Consider the following 18,924-nt stretch of genomic DNA (forward strand, 5'->3'; position numbering starts at 1 on the left):
GGCTATGAAGTTTCCAAATATTCTCTTTTGGTGCATGCTTCATCATATTTGTTTCTGTAAGAAATGCATTAAATGTATCTTAATAAAAATTTTTATTGGCCATTTGAGCATACTATTATTTTAGAAGTGCTTCATAGAATCTTTTGCTCTTCTCCATTTTTATCTCAGTCTTTTTACTGATTCCAAAGAGTTATTTACCTATTGTTTTCCCCTTAATCTTTATTGAGGTATATTTGATAAATAAAAATTATGTATATGGATGTACAAAGTGATGTTTTAATATATGTACAGATCGTGAAAAGTGAAATTGAAAGTCACTCAGTTGTGTCTGACTCTTTGTGACCCCCTGGACTATACAGTCCATGGAATTCTCCAGGCCAGAATACTGCAGTGGGTAGCCTTTCCCTCCTCCAGGGGATCTTCCCAACCCAGGGATCAAACCCAGGTCTCCCGCATTGCAGGTGGATTCTTTACCAGCTGAGCCACGAGCGAAGCCCAAGAATACTGGAGTAGGTCGCCTATCCCTTCTCCAGCGGATGTTCCTGACCCAGGAATTGAACTGGGGTCTCCTGCATTGCAGGTGGATATTTACCAACTGAGCTATCAGGGAAGCCCAGACTGTGAAATGATTACCACAGTTGAGGTAATTAACATATCCATCACCTCACATAGATACCATTATTATTACATTCTTTTGAGAACACCCAAGGTCTATTCTCTTAGCAAATGTCAAGTATGTGATAAGTGTCACTAACTACAGTCACCATACTGCACATTAGATTACCAGAATTTATTTATCCTGTATAGCTGAAATTTTGTACCTGGTGACCAGCATCTTCTCATTCCCTCCAGCACCCATGACCTGGCAACCACCAGCATCGTTCATTTTGGTGTATGGAAGTGCTGATTTGGATGTTGATTTTGTGTATAACTTTGCTGGATTTGTTCATAGTTCTAACAGTTTTTTGGTGGCGTCTTTGTGGTTTTATAAAGTATAGGTAAAACAGCCAAGTGTAATCTGGCAGTAACTTAACAACAGTTTGATCAGCCGTGATGGTCACGTCGGCCTTCTGGTCGGGGCATGGACGTAGCAGGCCTCTTGGGCAGTGTTCCTTACAGCTGTGAAGGTGGACATTTACTATGCTGTCACTTTCTTCATGGCAGAAATCGTGGGCTAAGAGGCTCTCTTAGCCCTGAACTGTGCCATCTTGGCGAAGGCTCCTATGGATAAAGTGAAACTGTCTCTTACCCTCTTTGATGTATCTGTTCTCAGATTTGTTGCTTCACTGGGGTGCAAGGCCCTTTCCGCTGGACTTCCAAGCTCCCACAAAGATACTCTCATCTGTGTTTGTCAAAATCTGTGTCTCTCTAGGTGGGGAGAGAGGCTAAAAGGTACTATTCTACTATCTTGTTGATGTCACTCTATTTCCCAAATAAAATCTTATCCCTGCCCACTAACCGAACTGCAGATCAGGTGTGTGGTGAGAGAAAAAGTTCCATGATAATAATTACCCACTGAGTACTTCCTACGGGCTCCCCTGTGGCTCAGGGGTCAAGAATCCACCTTCCAATGCAGGAGATGTGGGTTCGATTCCTGGGTTGGGAAGATCCCCTGGAGAAGGGAATGGCAACCCACTCCAGTATTCTTCCTTGGGGAAATCCCATGGATGGAAGAGCCTGGTGGGCTATAGTCCATGGGGTCACAATAGTATCAGACATGACTTAGGAACTAAACAACAACAGCTTCCTGTATGCCAGGCACTGTGCATTGGTCATTTACCAGCGCAATAATCCTTTGAGATGGGCAAGATTACTATCCTCATTCATCCAAGGGGAAAGTTTAAGACCAGGGAGGAAATGTGAGTGTGACTTAAAGGCTTTAGGCATTGACTCGTCTGCAAGCTCAGTACTGGTATCCATGTTGTTAAGTACGGTGATATATAATGAGAATAAGATGTGCTGAGGTGATTTTGCCCATAACTAGATCACTGAATTCCATTCAAGGTCAATAGCCAAATAACAGTTCATTTCATGCTCACGATGGACCCCCTGGGATAAATCCACATTGTAACAGTCATTGTGAAAGATGAGGTAGGACTGTTGAGTTGCATTCATGAGACTTGGATATTTTTTTCTGTAACAAATTTTAAGTAAGCTTAACTTCTGGGTTTCATGTGAAAATATAATAATGAGATGATTTTTTGGGTCCTTTCTGTGCTTCAAAGGGAGCGTTGAGAGAAGAAGCAAATTTATGCCATCTTCTGGTATAAGATCTCGTATAAATTAGGCATAATAAAATTTCTGTTGAGAGAAACTTTCTGCTAAATAGCTTTAATAATAGCTTTTTCAATCTGTTCAATGATTTTAAGCTTTCTAGTTTATAGAAAGGAGTGATCTTTTAATGGCTGGTTGTAATTATCAAATTTGAAAAACATTACTATAATCAATGGGCAACATTATGATATAATGCAAGTGAAAGGGTTTTGTCTCATTTGCAGTTTGCAGCAGAAATTGATGGAGAAAATGTTGCAGGTCTTTTATGGAGTGGACATAAATAGCATTATAAATGATATATATAGAGGGCTGAATCATTGCAGTAATGAGGCTCTGACTCTAGAAATCTGTTATTCAAATTATACAGTGTGCCTTCAGGAAAAAAATTGGGAAATGGAAATAAATCAGTATTCCCAACTTTAGGTTGGCTTGTGAACTAGATTAGGCATGGGTAGGGAAGTCCGATGTTAATGATTTTTCACTGACATCATTGCCCCGTTTAGGAGTGTGGTAGGCTTACTAATGGTGTAAGGGGCAATGATGAGTTTGTGTCACTGGTAATGACAATCTCTCTCTCTCTCTTTTTTTTTTTTTGGTGAACTCTGCTTCCTGTTGCAGCTGCTACCTCTACTGTCAGGAGTCAGAGATGCCGTATTAGATGGGAGGGCGTAAGATCGCCACATAGCTAGTAGAAATGTGAAAACAGCAAAAGTAAAGAGTGGTTAGACTCCGAAAAGTGCTATGAAATATTCGTGTTCAAATTTGTGCTTTCCCTTCCTTTCCTGATCATTTTCTTTACTTTTTAATTAATGTATTTACCATGCCTTTGCTTGTGATACTTTTAAAGAAAGATGCTATCATCAAGAAGCTTTGTTATATGGTAAAGTCTTACCTTAAAATAATATGGGTGTGTGTGTTTGAGGGTGTGTGTGTTGGGAGTGTGGATGTGTGGGTATGTGTGTGTATTTTTTAACTGTTTTGAGAATAATAGTTGGAAATGGCAGGGGGGATTAAGGAGGACTCCTAGCCCACTTCTAGGTCCTGTGGCGTGTGACATGAGAGGGAAACAGCCTTGCTTTGCCTCCAGGACTCAGAAAGAAACAGTGTGGCACTTTCCTGGCGGTCCAGTGGCTAAGACCCCACACTTGCAATGCGGAGAACCCACCTGAGTCTGATCCCTGGTCAGGAAAGGAGATCCTGCAGGCGGCGACTCGAGATTCCCCATGCCTCCCAAAGGAGAACAAAGACCCCTGTGGCCCAGCTGAGACCCAGCACAGTCAAGTGAATTAATACATTTTTTTAAAAGGAAAGAAACAGTGGCAATAGGGAATAGTCAGTATTTCCTTAGGCAGAAAAGGCGAAAAAAATACCAAGAATGATGTTGAGGGCATGACATATATATATATATATAGTCAGAGGACTTCAGAAAATCACACGGAGTTTCCCGCTCGTCCGCAGAGTGGGGAGCTTGGGCTTTCCTGTGCACTCACTCACCACGGGTGTTTTTACCTTTTCAGTCTTTTCCAGTTTGATACATGAAACCTACTAGCTTACTGCCTGACATTTTATTAATTTTATTGGTGAAAATATTTGCTTTGAGCATGACTATAGACGTTGTACATTTTTAATATGTGAGTCAGATAATTGTCTTTGCCATACTAGTTTACCCATGGCTGATTCATGTCAATGTATGGCAAAAACTACTACAATATTGTAACGTAATTAGCCCCCAACTAAAATAAATAAATTTATTTTAAAAAATAAAAATAAAAACAACAACAACAAAAAAAAAAACAAAGTTTTTGAATTTGTGCACCATTCTCCCCTCATTGTGCTTTTAAAGTTAAGGTGTTCATTGCTTTCTTTTCATACTTTTATTAAATTATCAGCTATGGCTTATGAAGTTATATAAACTACTTTATTGAAGTCCTTAATAGTGTATTATTCAGCCCAAATACCCAACATTTTTGTTAAATGAAAAAGTGAGTGAAGATCTGAGGTTAAACTTGGACAAAAGTCATTGGAGATAAGCAGATATTTAGTGACATGTGCTGGATATTTTGCTTTGCTGACATGCCTTCCTTTAAAGGTTTATTGCATTAATCTCTGCTTTACTGTATCGAGAAACATGTTTCATGGATTTATAGCCTTTTTCACTGAAGTGAGATCAATTTTTGTTTTATTGAGGACACTTTTGTTCTTTAGGACAATAACTTTCATTTTTGACAAAGCACTTTATTTAATCTTGAAAGTTTGTACCATGAAGGACCCGGGCCCCTTCCCCTGCCATACCCACCTGCTGCATTTTTCAGGCTAGTGATTTGTGAATGGGCTCTGAGAGTGAATCAGTGTTTTCACCAGGCTGGAATTCATGAGGCAGACTGGGAAAAATAAACATCACAAACTGCTTTATTTGGCAGCCTGTGGGAAGGTTCATAATTCTCATCAGTGATGTTCACACTAAAATGATTTATGTAGCTAATGAAATAGAATTTTGTTTTCTACCCATTCTGATTCCCTTTAAAATTACCTTTTACCTGATATTTCATTGCACCATCCTAAGATTTCTCTTGTTAGTTTTTCTTTCATTTTTTTCCCTTTAAAGTCTCTTTTCTGATGTTATTGCTTGATATAACATTTAAATTTCACTTACTATGTGTTATTTGAGGTTGAGTAAAATAGGAAAATATAATAGGAGGAAGAAAAAATACATGTCTTCCAAACGGCCGTAATAAATCATTCTTTATAGGTACTTGCACTAGACGCTGGGGCGTAGCTCTGATAGTTCTTGGCCTCGGACACATGTTTATACTTCTTGACATAGCTTTGTCCTTTCCTCTGCTACTTCCTGGGAAATGTCTTCGAGTAGTAAAAGACTCCCACATTATTTCTCTTCACATCATGTATTAGAAATAAAAATTATATAGATATATATTTATAAATAAAGCATACCCAGATATTCCACTACCTTCATTATCAATTTTTGTCATTGATTCATTTAACAGAAAAATGACTGACATAACTAAGTGTCAAATAATACATAGATGCAACTGGCCGGCGCAGAGAGTCTGGCGTCTAGTTGGGAAGGAAGGAGTACACCATAAATGCTTTGAAGGAACTGGACTTGGAATGCTAGGGGAGCATTTGAGAAAATCGTCCATTGTCTACGGGATGCGTGGCCTGGGGAAGTGCATCCTGAAAGAGAACCTGGGATCTGACTCTTGAAGTTACAGGAGGACTTAATCAGGAGAATGGGATGGGGCTAGAGATGGTGGGTGTCAGAAGTGGGGAAAATGACAGGAGAAAAGAATGAGCCGTGGGAGAGAAAGCAAGTTGCTTTCACAAAAGGAATTTGGCAAGATTAGATCACAGCCTTGAAGGGTGAACATGAGGAAAGATGATCTGTAAGAGATATGTGAGAACCAAGTCATGATCTTGTGTGTTACACTGAGGGGTGTGCCACCGCAGGTCAAAAAATAGGGGAGTGATATGAACACTTTACGGTTTATTAAGATGGCTTTGTAATGGAATAATTTATAAAGACTGAGATAAATACATTTAATTATTTGAACATAAAAGACTGCAGGTCCAAAAAAACAAAAACTAAAGTGAAGAGTCAAGCTAAATTAGGGCAAGTATTTATAATAAATGTGAGGAAGGTTAATTGTTTTAGTATTTAGTATTTAAAGAGTACTTTCAATTATTTAGTATTTAGTATTTAAGAGTACTTTCAATTGAACCATAGCATTAAGAAAATCCTCAAAGATAGCAGTGTGACACTAATAGACAATTAGGAAATAAAATAGGCTAGCAAACTTACCGGTATACAAATTAAAACAAGAGGGAGGTCTCATTTTTTGCTTGTCAAATGAAGAAATTTTTGAAAAAAGAATGATAGACTATCCAATGCTAACAAAAATATAGTATGAAAGGAGTTTTCATGCATTGATGGTGGGAGCATAAATTAATATAATCTTTGTAGATACATCTGTATTTTGAGTTTACAAATTGTCCACAGTTAGTGATCCAGGAATCTCTCATCTTGGAATTTTACCTGAGGAAGAAATCTGAAGTATAGAATGAAATGGTCTTTCTTGATGCTTAAATGAGATAATTCATTTTAAACACTGGTACATATAAGCACAAAGTGAATATTATTGTTATTGGCACAAATATAGGCCATAAAATACATTCAAAATTCACTTCCAGTAGCATTCATTTAGAATACTGTGGTACAAATAATAACAAAATTTAAATTTGTTTCACCACATTATATTATTTTAAAAGAGGTCTCAGGAGATAATTTGACAATCATGACAAAAAATATCTGTCTTGAGACATTTTGCATCTAGAAGGATCCTTTTACATGATCGTAAGTAATATTACACTTTATCATTGATGAAGAGTGACACTGTTTGAAGAGAAATTTGAAATAAAAAAAATTCAGTCTAACATTTAGTCAGAGAGAGGAGAATAGTACAGTAGACTCTCAAACAAATATGTGCTCTTATCTGAAATTATCTTAAAATGGGAGAATTGAGGTAAGACTTGAGGCAATTTTTCTTATGGCCAGGAGGTTGTAACCTAGCTGGAAGCAGGAGAGTAGAAAGCAAAATTATAAGTGAATGATGGAAAATGACTTAAATTATACTTCTGGAAACTGCATGTGGTCCAAGATTTGGGACAAGTCATTTTTTCTTTTTTTTTTTTTCTGTTTGAAAGAACTTTCTCAGGCTTGAAACTGCATAATGAATCAGACTAACTCAAATCAGGCAGCAAATAGCGATTGACATTTGGTAAAATATACACAGTTGCGAGTTTCAGTGCTCAAGACTAATTTTTCTTTTGAAATGCATTTGTCCTAAAGAACTGTGATGTGCACAGCATGTTATAGCCGATAAAGTGGAAGAGAAATTGAACTGTTAGATTGGCTCCCACCTAGGCACTTACCAGAAAGGCACACACCTGCCTCACTTAATTGCAGCCCCCGTGGAGTTATTTTGAACTTGAAATGCACCCGGGGTGGAGTGGGGCAGGGGACTGTTGCTCTTCTGAGTCCCCTCCAGCCCCTCCTTTCCCCATGTCCTCCTTCCCTCTTTCCTTCCCTTCCTTCTTTCTTTCCCTTAACATTTCACGTTAGGTTCCTAGCTCACCTGATCTAACTCTGAGTCAGTCTTCGCTTAGGGAGGGTTTGAGAGCCTAGGACAGTGACAGGTGCCCCTGAAGATGGATGGCATATGTCTTGATACTGTGCATCATTATTTCTGTGAAGTGACCGTAAGCTTTAGAGTGAGACGGTTCTAGCTGACTCCCAGTTCTACTGCTTAGTAGCCGTGTAGTGTTCTACAAGTCACTGGCTTCCACTCAGCTTCAGTTTTCTTAATTACAAGTTGGATTCCACAAGGCCCAGTTTGCAAGGCTGTGGGCAAGATTTTGACATACGGTAAATGTTTAATATTTGGTGCCAAATATTTCTATACCCCCAAACAAAAACATCTTGGATTTCATTAAAGAAGAGTTGATGCATAGATTAAAAAATAATTATCCGCCTTTCTTGTCACTGTAGTAGATGGCTCATATAACAGTCACAGAAACCTACTCCTAAGGTGTAAACATAATTTTGAAATTCCTGTCTCTAAGTGTATACCATCCGTTTATCTCCCATTTAGGAAAGCATATCATAAAAAAAATGATAGTTTCAATGTTCCAGAAATAACCTTGGATGTGATCCAACTTATTTTTAAAAGTGTCCATAAACTTTTTCTTAAAATTGTGCATTGTTATTAAAATGGTAAAGAACCTGCCTGCCAATGCAGCAGACTTAAGAGACACCAATTCGACCCCTGGGTCGGAAAGATCCCCTGGAGGAGGGCATGGCAACCCACTCCAGTGTTCTTGCCTGGAGAATCCCATGGGCAGAGGAGCCTGGCAGGGTATGGTCCATAGGGTTGCAAAGAGTCGGATATGACTGAAGAGACTTAGCACATTAAAATTGCTTAAGAGTACACAACTGACCATTGGTGAATCACTATGAAAGAAAGAGTGGCTGAGAAGTGCTCAGTTTGAAGATATATTCAGCTCCCTGCTGGTAGCCTTATCCCATAAAACATCATCCTGACTGCCTCTGATGGAAGAGGAGAAGAGCAAAAAGTTTGGGATGTAGATTTTTTTTTAAAGAAATAGCTAAAGGCAGAGATGGAGCTTTTATAGTTCAAAGAAAACAGATAGGAAGATAACGGAAATAGCAAGATTAAAGACCTGGAAGTTACTTTTAAGATGCCAGTAGTTTCAACTCTATATCACCAGGTTATTTACAGCAGAAAGAAAGGGAGAGTGAGATAAAAAGGCAGCAGAAGACTTTCTTATGGTAAGTATTTTTAAATTTTAAAAGGTGGTAGGAATAGAAATTCCAAAAACTTCCTTATAATTTTATTTACTTTTGCCACCAGATCTGAAAAGAAAATGAGAAAGCAAAGTCACTTTACTGTTGATATAAATTAGGCTCATCTTTGTCCTTATAGACAGATAACAGACAGCAGGTTTTTATGCCGTACTTGTTGCCCTTTCAGTGAACTAAAGGGTTGTAGTCAGTGCATCTCCCTACATCTCCTTTGTCTTATTTTCTTATCTGCTATTTGAAGGGAGAGATAAGTTGATATAAGGTAGCTTGCTGTAATATTTGATATTTCTATGAATATTAATGATCAGAAGGGCTTCTTGCAGCTACAAAACCATCTAATCATAAATAAGAATCCACAGTTCCTACAAAGATGCAGAGAGTCAGTGTGGTTGAAAGAAGGAGCGGTGAACTGGCTCCATCAACAGCGCTCAATTGGGGCGAGTCACTTCGACTCAATAATTAGACATTCCTTGTCTAGAGAACAGGGTGTTCATGAAGGTGAAAGAAATGAAACATGCAAAAACACTTTTCAAATCAGGAAACTGTATAATTGTCATCCTATTAGGTGAAATAGAGCAATGCAGAATTATGAATCCCCAAGATTAAATAAACAAGGAGAGCAACAACAGCATTTTTACCTGTCATCTAATTTTAACTTGAAATGAGAAATAGATGCTTCTTCCTTAATAAGCAGTGTATCATTACCGTTAGGCTTATTATTCCCTTATGTAACTAGGAGATTACTGCAAGCATTTAATGTGGAAAAATTGAAAACAATTCTTCTAGTGAGAAATTTTTTTCCATTTGAGTATTCACTTATGATGCAAATAAAGTTTTAAAAGTTATCTGTTACTTACAATAGAAGTATTGTATTATAATTTCATATGAAACATTACTGACTCATTATCTGTAAGGTGGGTTTCCCCAGTGGCTGAGTGGTAAAGAATCCACCTGCAATGCAGGAGATGCAGGAGGCATGGGTTCGATCCCTGGGTCGGGAAGATTCCCTGGAGGAGGGCGTGGTAACCCACTCCAGTGCTCTTGCCTGGAGAATCGCATGGACAGAGGAGCCTGGCGGGCTAGAGTCCACACTGTCCCAGAGTCGGACGCGGCTGAAGGCACTAGAAAGGCTGATGCTGAGGTGGCTTTCCCCACTTCTGCCTCCCTCCCTCCTCCCTCTCTCCTTTCCTCCCTTCCTCCCCCCTCCCCGCCTCCTCCTCTCTCCTTCCCCCTCCCTCCTCCCTTTCTCCTTCCCTCCCTTCCTCCCCCCTCCTCCTCCTCTCTCCTCCCCCTCCCTCCTCCCTTTCTCCTTCCCTCCCTTCCCCCCTCTCCCCTCCTCCTCCTCTCTCCTTCCCCCTCCCCCTCCCTTTCTCCTTCCCCCTCCTTCCTCCCTTCCTTCTTCTCTCCCTTCCTCCCCCCTCCCCGCCTCCTCCTCTCTCCTCCCTTTCTCCTTCCCTCCCTTCCCCCCTCTCCCCTCCTCCTCCTCTCTCCTTCCCCCTCCCCCTCCCTTTCTCCTTCCCCCTCCTTCCTCCCTTCCTTCTTCTCTCCCTTCCTCCCCCCTCCCCGCCTCCTCCTCTCTCCTCCCTTTCTCCTTCCCTCCCTTCCCCCCCTCCCCGCCTCCTCCTCTCTCCTTCCTCCCTCCCTCCTCCCTTTCTCCTTCCCTCCCTTCCTCCCCCTCCTCCTCCCTCCTCCCCCCTCCCTCCTCCCTTTCTCCTTCCCTCCCTTCCCCCCCTCCCCACCTCCTCCTCTCTCCTTCCTCCCTCCCCCCTCCCTTTCTCCTTCCCTCCCTTCCTCCCCCTCCTCCTCCCTCCTCCCCCCTCCCTCCTCCCTTTCTCCTTCCCTCCCTTCCCCCCTCCCCTCCTCCTCCTCTCTTCTTCCCCTTCCCCCCTCCCTTTCTCCTTCCCCCTCCCTCCTTCCCTCTCCTCCCCCCTCCCTCCTCCCTTTCTCCTTCCCTCCCTTCCTCCCCTCTCCCCGCCTCCTCCTCCCTCCTCCTCTCTCCTCCCCCCCTCCTCCCTTTCTCCCTCCCTCCCTTCCTCCCCCCCTCCTCTCTCCTTCCCCCTCCCTCCTCCCTTCCTTCTTCCCTCCCTTCCTCCCCCCTCCCCGCCTCCTCCTCCCTCCTCCTCTCTCCTCCCCCCTCCCTCCTCCCTTTCTCCCTCCCTTCCTTCCTCCCCCCGCCTCCTCCTCTCTCCTTCCCCCTCCCTCCTCCCTTCCTTCTTCCCTCCCTTCCTCCCCCCTCCCCACCTCCTCCTCTCTCCTCCCCTTATCTTCCTCTTTTCTCATCGTTACTGCTGTTCAGTTGCTAAGTCATGTCCAACTCTCTGCAACCCTGTGGGCTGCAGCACACCAGGCTCCTCTGTCCTCCACTATCTCCCGGAGTTTGCTCAAATTCATGTTCATTGAGCTGGTGATGCCATCTAACCATCTCAACCTCTGTGCTCCTTCTCCTTTGCCTTCAGTCTTTCCCAGAAGGTCTTTTCTAGTGAGTCAGCTCTTCCCATCAGATGGCCAAGGTACGGGAGCTTCTATTTATCTCAGATCATCTCGAATCTTCTTATGGTTTGCTTCTGTGGAGACATAACCCAAATCATCCCTCTTAAATTTTATACTGTGTACTTTTCACTCAGGCATAGAATGTTTTCTTTAATTGACTCTCAAGAGGAAGGCAAAATTAAGATACCAAAGAGTTTTGGGTCAGACATGTTAAGATTTATAAAACTTGACTGTAAAGGCAAGGGGAACCAGAATGTTTTCCAGCAATGAAATGGTAAGATCAGATGTTCTTTGGAGGCTAGATCTGAGGAAGGCAAGCCATGGGGTGGATATCGACTTAGGAGTATGCTCCTGTGGTATAGGCAAGAAATGGTGGTTTTGAGAAACATTATGGAACGGAGTTGACAGAGCTTGGTTGTTGGTATTGAGTAGGTGTTGAAGGTGAGGGAATATCAGGGTAAATGTTGGTGCCATTTTTCTTCTTAAGGAAGGAGAAAGTTTGGGGAATGGGAGGAGAAGCTTTTGTTTTTAACTTGTTATACTTGAGGTCTATGTGTGAGCCTGAAGAAGCAGACGCTGTTTTAGAGTCAATGTAAGTAAAGCGTGTTTATGAAGCTGATACGTAACTTTCATCTTACTTGTTCCAAAGTGCCTTCCACTTTCTCTCTGTAGTGTTTGTTATCCATATCATTTTTACATCAGCAGTGTTTGATATTTTCTCATTACTAAAAATTATATCATGATGTAGCTATTTGGACCAATTTCTATTTGCATATCAGTTTACACCTCTTGGGTCCCAGGAGACTAGATAGAGCGTCAACAAATGTGAAGCTTGCATCTGTAAGACATTTAAATAGATGAAATAATTACTATGTGTTTTTGTGCAAGAGAATGGTGTGTATACAAACTACTTGGAAAAATAACTAGAATTGAAGAAGAAAACGTGTTTCATAAAATTTGACAACTCTCTTTGGTCCTCTGCTCAGATGAGACAAGTACTATTTTTTAAAATGTATTTTACTGAAGTATAATAGATTTTCAATGTTGTGTTAATTTCTACTATACAGCAAAGTGATTCAGTTATACATATATACACATACTTTTTCAAATTCTTTTCCATTATGGTTCATCACAAGATACTGAATATAGTTCCCTGAGCTATATAATAGGATGGGCAAGTACTATTTGATATAAATAAACATTAACTACGTTATGAAATAATTTTGTTTTTCTCCCTTTTCATATGTGTTCCTTGATAGACCTAGCCCTGTTTGATGAACAGCAGAGAAGAGCACCCATCCTCATGCAGCTTACACGAAGGAGGGGGAATAGAAAAAAGACAACTAAACAACGAATGGATAAATCTTTGCTATGATAGGTGCTGATATGTCTGGAAATATTGAAGGAATAACTCAGGGCAGAGGGAATGGGTGCAGGTGGCCAAGGTGGAGTGGGGAGAGAGCAGTCAGTAGCGCTGGGATGGGTCTGCTGAGAAGGCGTGATCTGAGGGAAGTTGCGGGAATCAGTCACCCAAGAGTCCCTTTAGAGGAAGAGCGTTCCAGACAGAGGGATCAGCAGAGCCAGGGCCCTGAGAGGGAGACTAATCTGGATAATGGAGAAACGGCAAGGTCGGTGAGCTGGAACAGGGTGAGCAAGGGTAGAACCAGGGTGTTGGGTGATGTAAGGTCTTGTAGGTATTGTGAGAACTCTTGTAGTTGTTACTCAGCTGCTAAGTCATGTCTTACTCTTTGCGACCCCATGGACTGCAGCTAGTCAGGCTTCCCCATCCTTCAATATCTCCTGGAGCTTGCTCAGACTCAAGTCTGTTGAGTAGGTGATGCTATCTAACCATCTCATCCTCTGCCACCCCCTTCTCCTCCTGCCTTCAATCTTTCCCAGCATCAGGGTCTTTTCCAATGAGTCTGCTCTTCACATCAGGTGGCCAAAGTATTGGAGTTTCAGCTTCAGCATCAGTCCTTCCAAAGAATATTCAGAACTGATTTCCTTTAGGGTGGACTGGTTGGATCTCTTTGCTGTAAAAGGGACTCTCAAGAGTCTTCTCCAACACCACAGTTCAAAAGCATCAATTCTTCAGCACTCAGCCTTCTTTATGGTCCAGATCTCACATCCATACATGACTACTGGAAAAATCATAACTTTGACTAGATGGACCTTTGTCGACAGGGAAGCTATAGGGCTTTCCTGTAGCTCAGTTGGTAAAGAATCTGTCTGCAACACAGGAGATCCAGTCTGATCCCTGGATCAGGAAGATCCCCTGGAGAAGGAAATGGCAACCCACTCTAGTATTCTTGCCCAGAGAATCCCAGGGACAGAGGAGCCTGGAAGGTTGCAGTCCATGGGGTTGCAAGAGTCGGGCACGACTTATCAACTAAAACCACCAAACCACCCCCTTGGTCAACAAAGTAATGTCTCTGCTTTTTAATATGCTGTCTAGGTTGGTCATAGTTTTTCTTCCAAGGAGCAAGCGTCTTTTAATTTCATGGCTGCAGTCACCATCTGCAGTGATTTTGGAGCCTAAGAAAATAAAATCTGTCACCGCTTCCACTTTTTCCCCTTGTATTTGCCATGAAGTGAAGGGATCAGAGCTTAGCTTTTATTGTGAGTGAGCTGCTGCTGCTGCTAAGTCGCTTCGGTCGTGTCCAACTCTGTGCGATCCCATAGACGGCAGCCCACCAGGCTCCGCCGTCCCTGGGATTCTCCAGGCAAGAACACTAGAATGGGTTGCCATTTCCTTCTCCAGTGCATGAAAGTGAAAAGTGGAAGTGAAGTCTCTCAGTCATGTCTGACTCTTCGCAACCCCACGGACTGCAGCCTACCAGGCTCCTCCGTCCATGGGATTTTCCAGGCAAGAGTACTGGAGTGGGGTGCCATAGTCTTCTCCGTGTGAGTGAGCTGGGAGGCAGTAAATGGCTAAGACCAGAGCAAAGATATTTTCTGATTTATATTTTTAGAGGATCACACAGGCTTCTTTACTAAGAATAGACAATCGATGGTCTAGTGTGGAAGCAGTGACCACTTGAGAGTTTTTGATCACTGCCCAGGTGAGAGGTGATGAGAGACCTGAGTCAGCATCACTGTGATGGAAACGATGAATAGTCGCTGGATTCTAAATTTATTTTGAATGTAGAGTCAGAGGGATTTGCGGTTGGATTGTGCATGACGTGTGAGAAGCGGCAGAGCCAGAGGCGACTTTTAGGTTCTTGGGCTGAAGAACCAAGTCCGTTTTTTGATGTGCTGTGTTTGAGCCACTTATTAGATAACCAAGAGGTTAAAAATAGAATAATGCTGAACATATGAGTATGATAACTCACCCACATTCAAGTTTTTTCCTCATCATTTATTCATTTTGTTTTGTACCAAATAAATGGCAGTTTATTTATAACAGGAGGCTCAAGGCAATATCATTATAAGCCTGAATTTGTGTGAGTAGATCAGAGAGACTCGGTGTGCGGAGAGATAAATTTCGAAAGATGGACTGAAGGACCTCATAGAGAATAATCCATACTAATAGGAAAGGCAAAGAAAACAAACTTGACCCAATAGCAAAGTACAGAATTGACCCAGTAGCAGAACTGGGTCAATCGCCCTGGCAATTCTGTCCACAGAATGGTGCTCATCTCTCAGATTTGTTTCAAGTCCAACTTCTTCCTTCCTTCCTTCCTTCTGTGGCAGGCTCATTTTTGGATATTATGAGCATGAATGCTGTGAATAAAAAGTGAAAGGATTATTTCCTCTAAAATCTCTGTAGGTTATTAGGACAGAAGAGATGATTACATTGGTTCATTTCTGACAGATTGTTGTGGGTGAGAAAAGGGATCCGTTTCTCCCCATGTTAGCCTAGAGCACTGAGTAGCTTTGGTTGTCAGCTGGCAAAGGCCATGACATAGGAAGTGCCGCCAGTGTCACGTACAGGCGACTTGAGGACTGTGGTGCCCAGTGGAAGCAGTAGCTGAGTCTAGAAAAGATAGTGGTGCCCAGTCCAAGGTAGACATTATGGATGGAATGTCTGTGTCTGCCTCAGATTCGTGTATGGTGTCCTAACCCCCAGCGAGGTGGGGTCTTTGGGAGATACTTAGGTTTTGCAGGGTGGGGCCCTCATGAGTAGGATTAGTGTTCTTTGAGACACAGAGTGATTCTCTCTCTCTCTCTCCACCATGAGAGGAAACAATTACAAAATGGCCGTCTACAAAACCGGAAGACTGCCTTCAACAAGAAGTCAAGCATGAAAGCACCCTGATCTCAGACTTCCAGCCTCCAGAACTGTGAGGAATAATCATTTATTATTTAAGTCTCTCATTTTCTGGCACTTTGTTTTAGTAGTCAGTCCTAACAGACTTGTATGAGATTCCCACTGCATACTCATAGCCGTACTTATGGGGTGTGTGTGTGTGGACTATGCAGACTATTGGCTGCAAGATAGCAGATGAGTTTGAAAACCAGAGAAATATTAGTTGTTACTCTCAGAGTGATTTGATTATGGCCTCAGTCTGGGATGGACTAGTGCGTTCACATCTCTTTGTGCAAAAAGATGTTTTATTTTTGGTCACCTTGGTTATTTAGCATAGGGAGCTACTGAAATAAAAATCATGAGTTCCATTTCTGTATGTGCTGGTTGGGAAAGAGTTATTAGGAAAGAGATATTGATGAGGTTCTACTTTGTGTAAGACCTTACCATGGATGTTTTACACAAGTTCTTTCATGATACAAGCTACCATTGACTCAGTGAGGCCTAGACTATTATAGAAGAAATGACTTGATTGTAACACTGATGATGGTGATGACAGGAGCTCTTTACAGAGGAATTTCTTGGGCACATACAGTCTGTTTTACATACACCGTGATATTTAATCTTTACTGCAATGGTAGTAGGTTGACACTGTTACACTCAGATTTACAAAATGAGGATAGATACAAAATCAGGTAGATTAAGAAGTTTGCACAGTTAAGCTTCAGAATAATTGTTCATATCGAGACCTCTCTGACTTTGGAATCCACATTCTAAACATTAAGAAACCTATTGTTTCAATAATGCTATACAAACCATCTCAGAATTCAGAAGCTTTCAGTTATCCATACTTAACTTTCTTCATCTCTCTATCTGCGGGCTGGCTGAGTCAGCTCCGTTTCAGGCTGTAGGTCAGCAGGGTTTGACTCCAGCTGTGGGTTGGGGTCAGGTCTGCTCATGTATCGCTTTTTTGTTGTGCTAAGGGTGTCCTTTCACCCAACATCAGAGGTGCCCAGGTGACCACACATAGGCATCCCTGGTAATCCCCTGGGAGGGGGAGGAATTGGTTACAGCACCCCCTACAGATGCAAATTCCGAGGTTGTTCAAGTCCCTTAGTCAGCCCTCTGTATCTACAGATTCTACATCTGTGGATTGAACCAATCGCGCACTGTAAACACAGCGCTAGGCCCGCAGGTGGTGGGATCTAGGGATGTGGGGCCTGGGGAGGTGGGGGGCCCCTGCACACCCGCAGGTGGTGGGATCTAGGGATGTGGGGCCTGGGGAGGTGGGGTGGCCCCTGCTCACCCGCAGGTGGTGGGATCTAGGGATGTGGGGCCTGGGGAGGTGGGGGGCCCCCGCGCAGTTTCCTCTGCTCTGTCACTCCGCAGACACTTCGGAGCACTTCGGAGCACTGCGGCCAAGCCCAGTGTCAGTGTGAGTGAGGAAGCCTCCCCAGAGAGGGCAGAACTGTAACATGACACAGCTAAAGGAATAGAGTGATAATTTTATACTACGGAAGGAAAAAGGGATTGAGAACAACGGTCTGATTTACCACAGTACTGCATCACACTGCTTTCCTGTAGCAAAAGGAAAGTGATCACTACTTCAAAAGAGTCGTTCTAACTGTATTATCCACTGATAGTGGGTTGAAAGTGCCATCTTTCTAAATTAAGAGATGCATCATGCAAAATATTAGATCTTAATACGTGCTTGAAAAGGCTAATGATGACACAGAGTTTTCTGGTTAACTGGCAAGCGCAAAGGCATATTTTCTACTTTTATATTACTTATATGAATTTCTCTTTGAATAAGTTTAAAGTTTAACATTGCCGTCAGTGTTCAAGTTGGATCACTTTATAGTTGCTAGACTTACTCCTCACCCACTCTGCGTAATCATCAATTTCATATACATCTGAATGTATCTATAATACTGAACTTTACCTCTTAAGTTTTTCCTATATGATAAGAAGGCAACTGTTTGATTCACCAAAATCAGAAAAACAGTGTGATCTAACAAGTTATTTTGCTTTATCTCTACCAAGCAGTACTTGTATTGATTGAGGCTTTTATTTTTCATCTCATGTGGTTATTATGACTTCACACAGACATTGCTTTTAGTTTATGGAGATTATGCACATTCAGAACCGCTGGCACATTAGTTAACCTCCAAGTTCTATGATTTTGAAATCTTTTAGGAGGTAAATTTAGTAACTCTGAATTATTGTTTGTTTGAACCGTGTTGGATGGAAGAGCATTCATCAATGTTCAGCTGGACTCTGAGGTTCTTTTCTTGAATAATCTTCCAGCTGAGTCTCTAAATGTTTGTAGAACTTTCCAAATAAATCTAAAGCATTTTAAAGGAGAGTTGTAGCATGGATTTTTGTTCTCTATTTGTATCTTTGGCTTTGTAAGGGGTCCTTTTCAAGAGGTCACCATGGTGGAGTGAGAGGTAGTTACAATAGAAGATAGTTTCTTGCAGAGAGAAAGCTTAGTTTAGACATTTCACTTCTTTAACATTTCTTTCCAACGTTCTATCAAAAGTGTCCATCAGGGGGCTGTTAAAGCACGTGGGGAATATGCTGTGAAAGACTGTCCACCTTTGATAGCCAAGAGCAAAAATCAGTCAAAGGTGACCTTTTTTTCCTATTATGTAGCTCAGCTGAGGAACTTGCTTTTTGAACTTGGGCAACTTAGCTTCTCCAACCCTACAGTCCTCTCAATAGCCCGTATATGACAGCTCAGCAGGTGACTTAATCGCTTCTCATTGTAAAAAGCTGCAAAGTTCGCTTTGCAAAACACCCCGCAGTTGGTGTGAAACTCGCCTCCAAAAGTCGGGCAGCAGTCCTAGTGACCAGGAAACGGGTCTTCTGTTCCTTCCGTTTGAACACAAGGACGGCGTGGCTTAACTGTCCCCTGCTCCTTGCCCGGCTCTGAGCCGAGGGCCCTATGTAACGGCTTTATGAAGTAGGCAGTATTCTTCGACCCATTTTATAGGTGAGGAGTCTGAGAGGTAGAGAAGTTACAATTTGCTCAGGGTCACACAGTGCTGAAGTGGAGGAATCAAGCTTTTGACTCTAAAATATGTTTGTAACCGCCACAGCCATCTAGCCTCTTTCTCAGTATGTCTCCTCTTTCTCAGTATGTCTTCTCATCGGGAACGCATCATACATGGACGAGAGCCCACCACAAATGATTAATTGTCTTAACTTTAAAACCTTTTGCATATTTTCGTATGTGTGTGAGCATGTGTGCACATGTGTGCATGTATGCGTGGTGTTTCTGTATCAGAACTAAGTTGAGGGAAAATGTGAGGCTCTCCTGATTCCCTGAAATGTTGTTTCAAGAATAAAGCTCCTGGAAAAACAAACAAAAAAGAACAAAGCTCTATAAAAGGAGAGTCATGGTGTGTAAATAAATAGCTTGTAGAAGCAAAGCACTTGAGTTCATATCCAGAGTCCACCTTCCTAGTTGACTGATCTTTGGAAAAATCATCTTATGTAGGAGACTCATTTT

At 42.0% G+C, this 18,924-nt stretch overlaps 1 protein-coding gene across 1 annotated transcript in view; it reads left to right on the top strand.

Annotated features, from left to right (window-relative positions):
- The window catches only part of LOC145509421 (uncharacterized), a 132,279-nt gene that overhangs the window by 100,683 nt on the left and 12,672 nt on the right, over window positions 1–18,924 (top strand). The window contains exons 5-6 of the mRNA XM_081498046.1: window positions 12,424–12,542; window positions 15,345–15,447. Of these exons, the coding sequence (XP_081354172.1) occupies window positions 12,424–12,429 (6 nt within the window). The 3' untranslated portion in view covers window positions 12,430–12,542; window positions 15,345–15,447. The remainder of the gene's footprint in view (window positions 1–12,423; window positions 12,543–15,344; window positions 15,448–18,924) is intronic.

This window comes from Giraffa tippelskirchi, chromosome 6 (assembly GCF_054371585.1).
Source record: "Giraffa tippelskirchi isolate mGirTip1 chromosome 6, T2T-mGirTip1v1.2.pri, whole genome shotgun sequence".
In the NCBI taxonomy this organism is placed as follows: domain Eukaryota; kingdom Metazoa; phylum Chordata; class Mammalia; order Artiodactyla; family Giraffidae; genus Giraffa; species Giraffa tippelskirchi.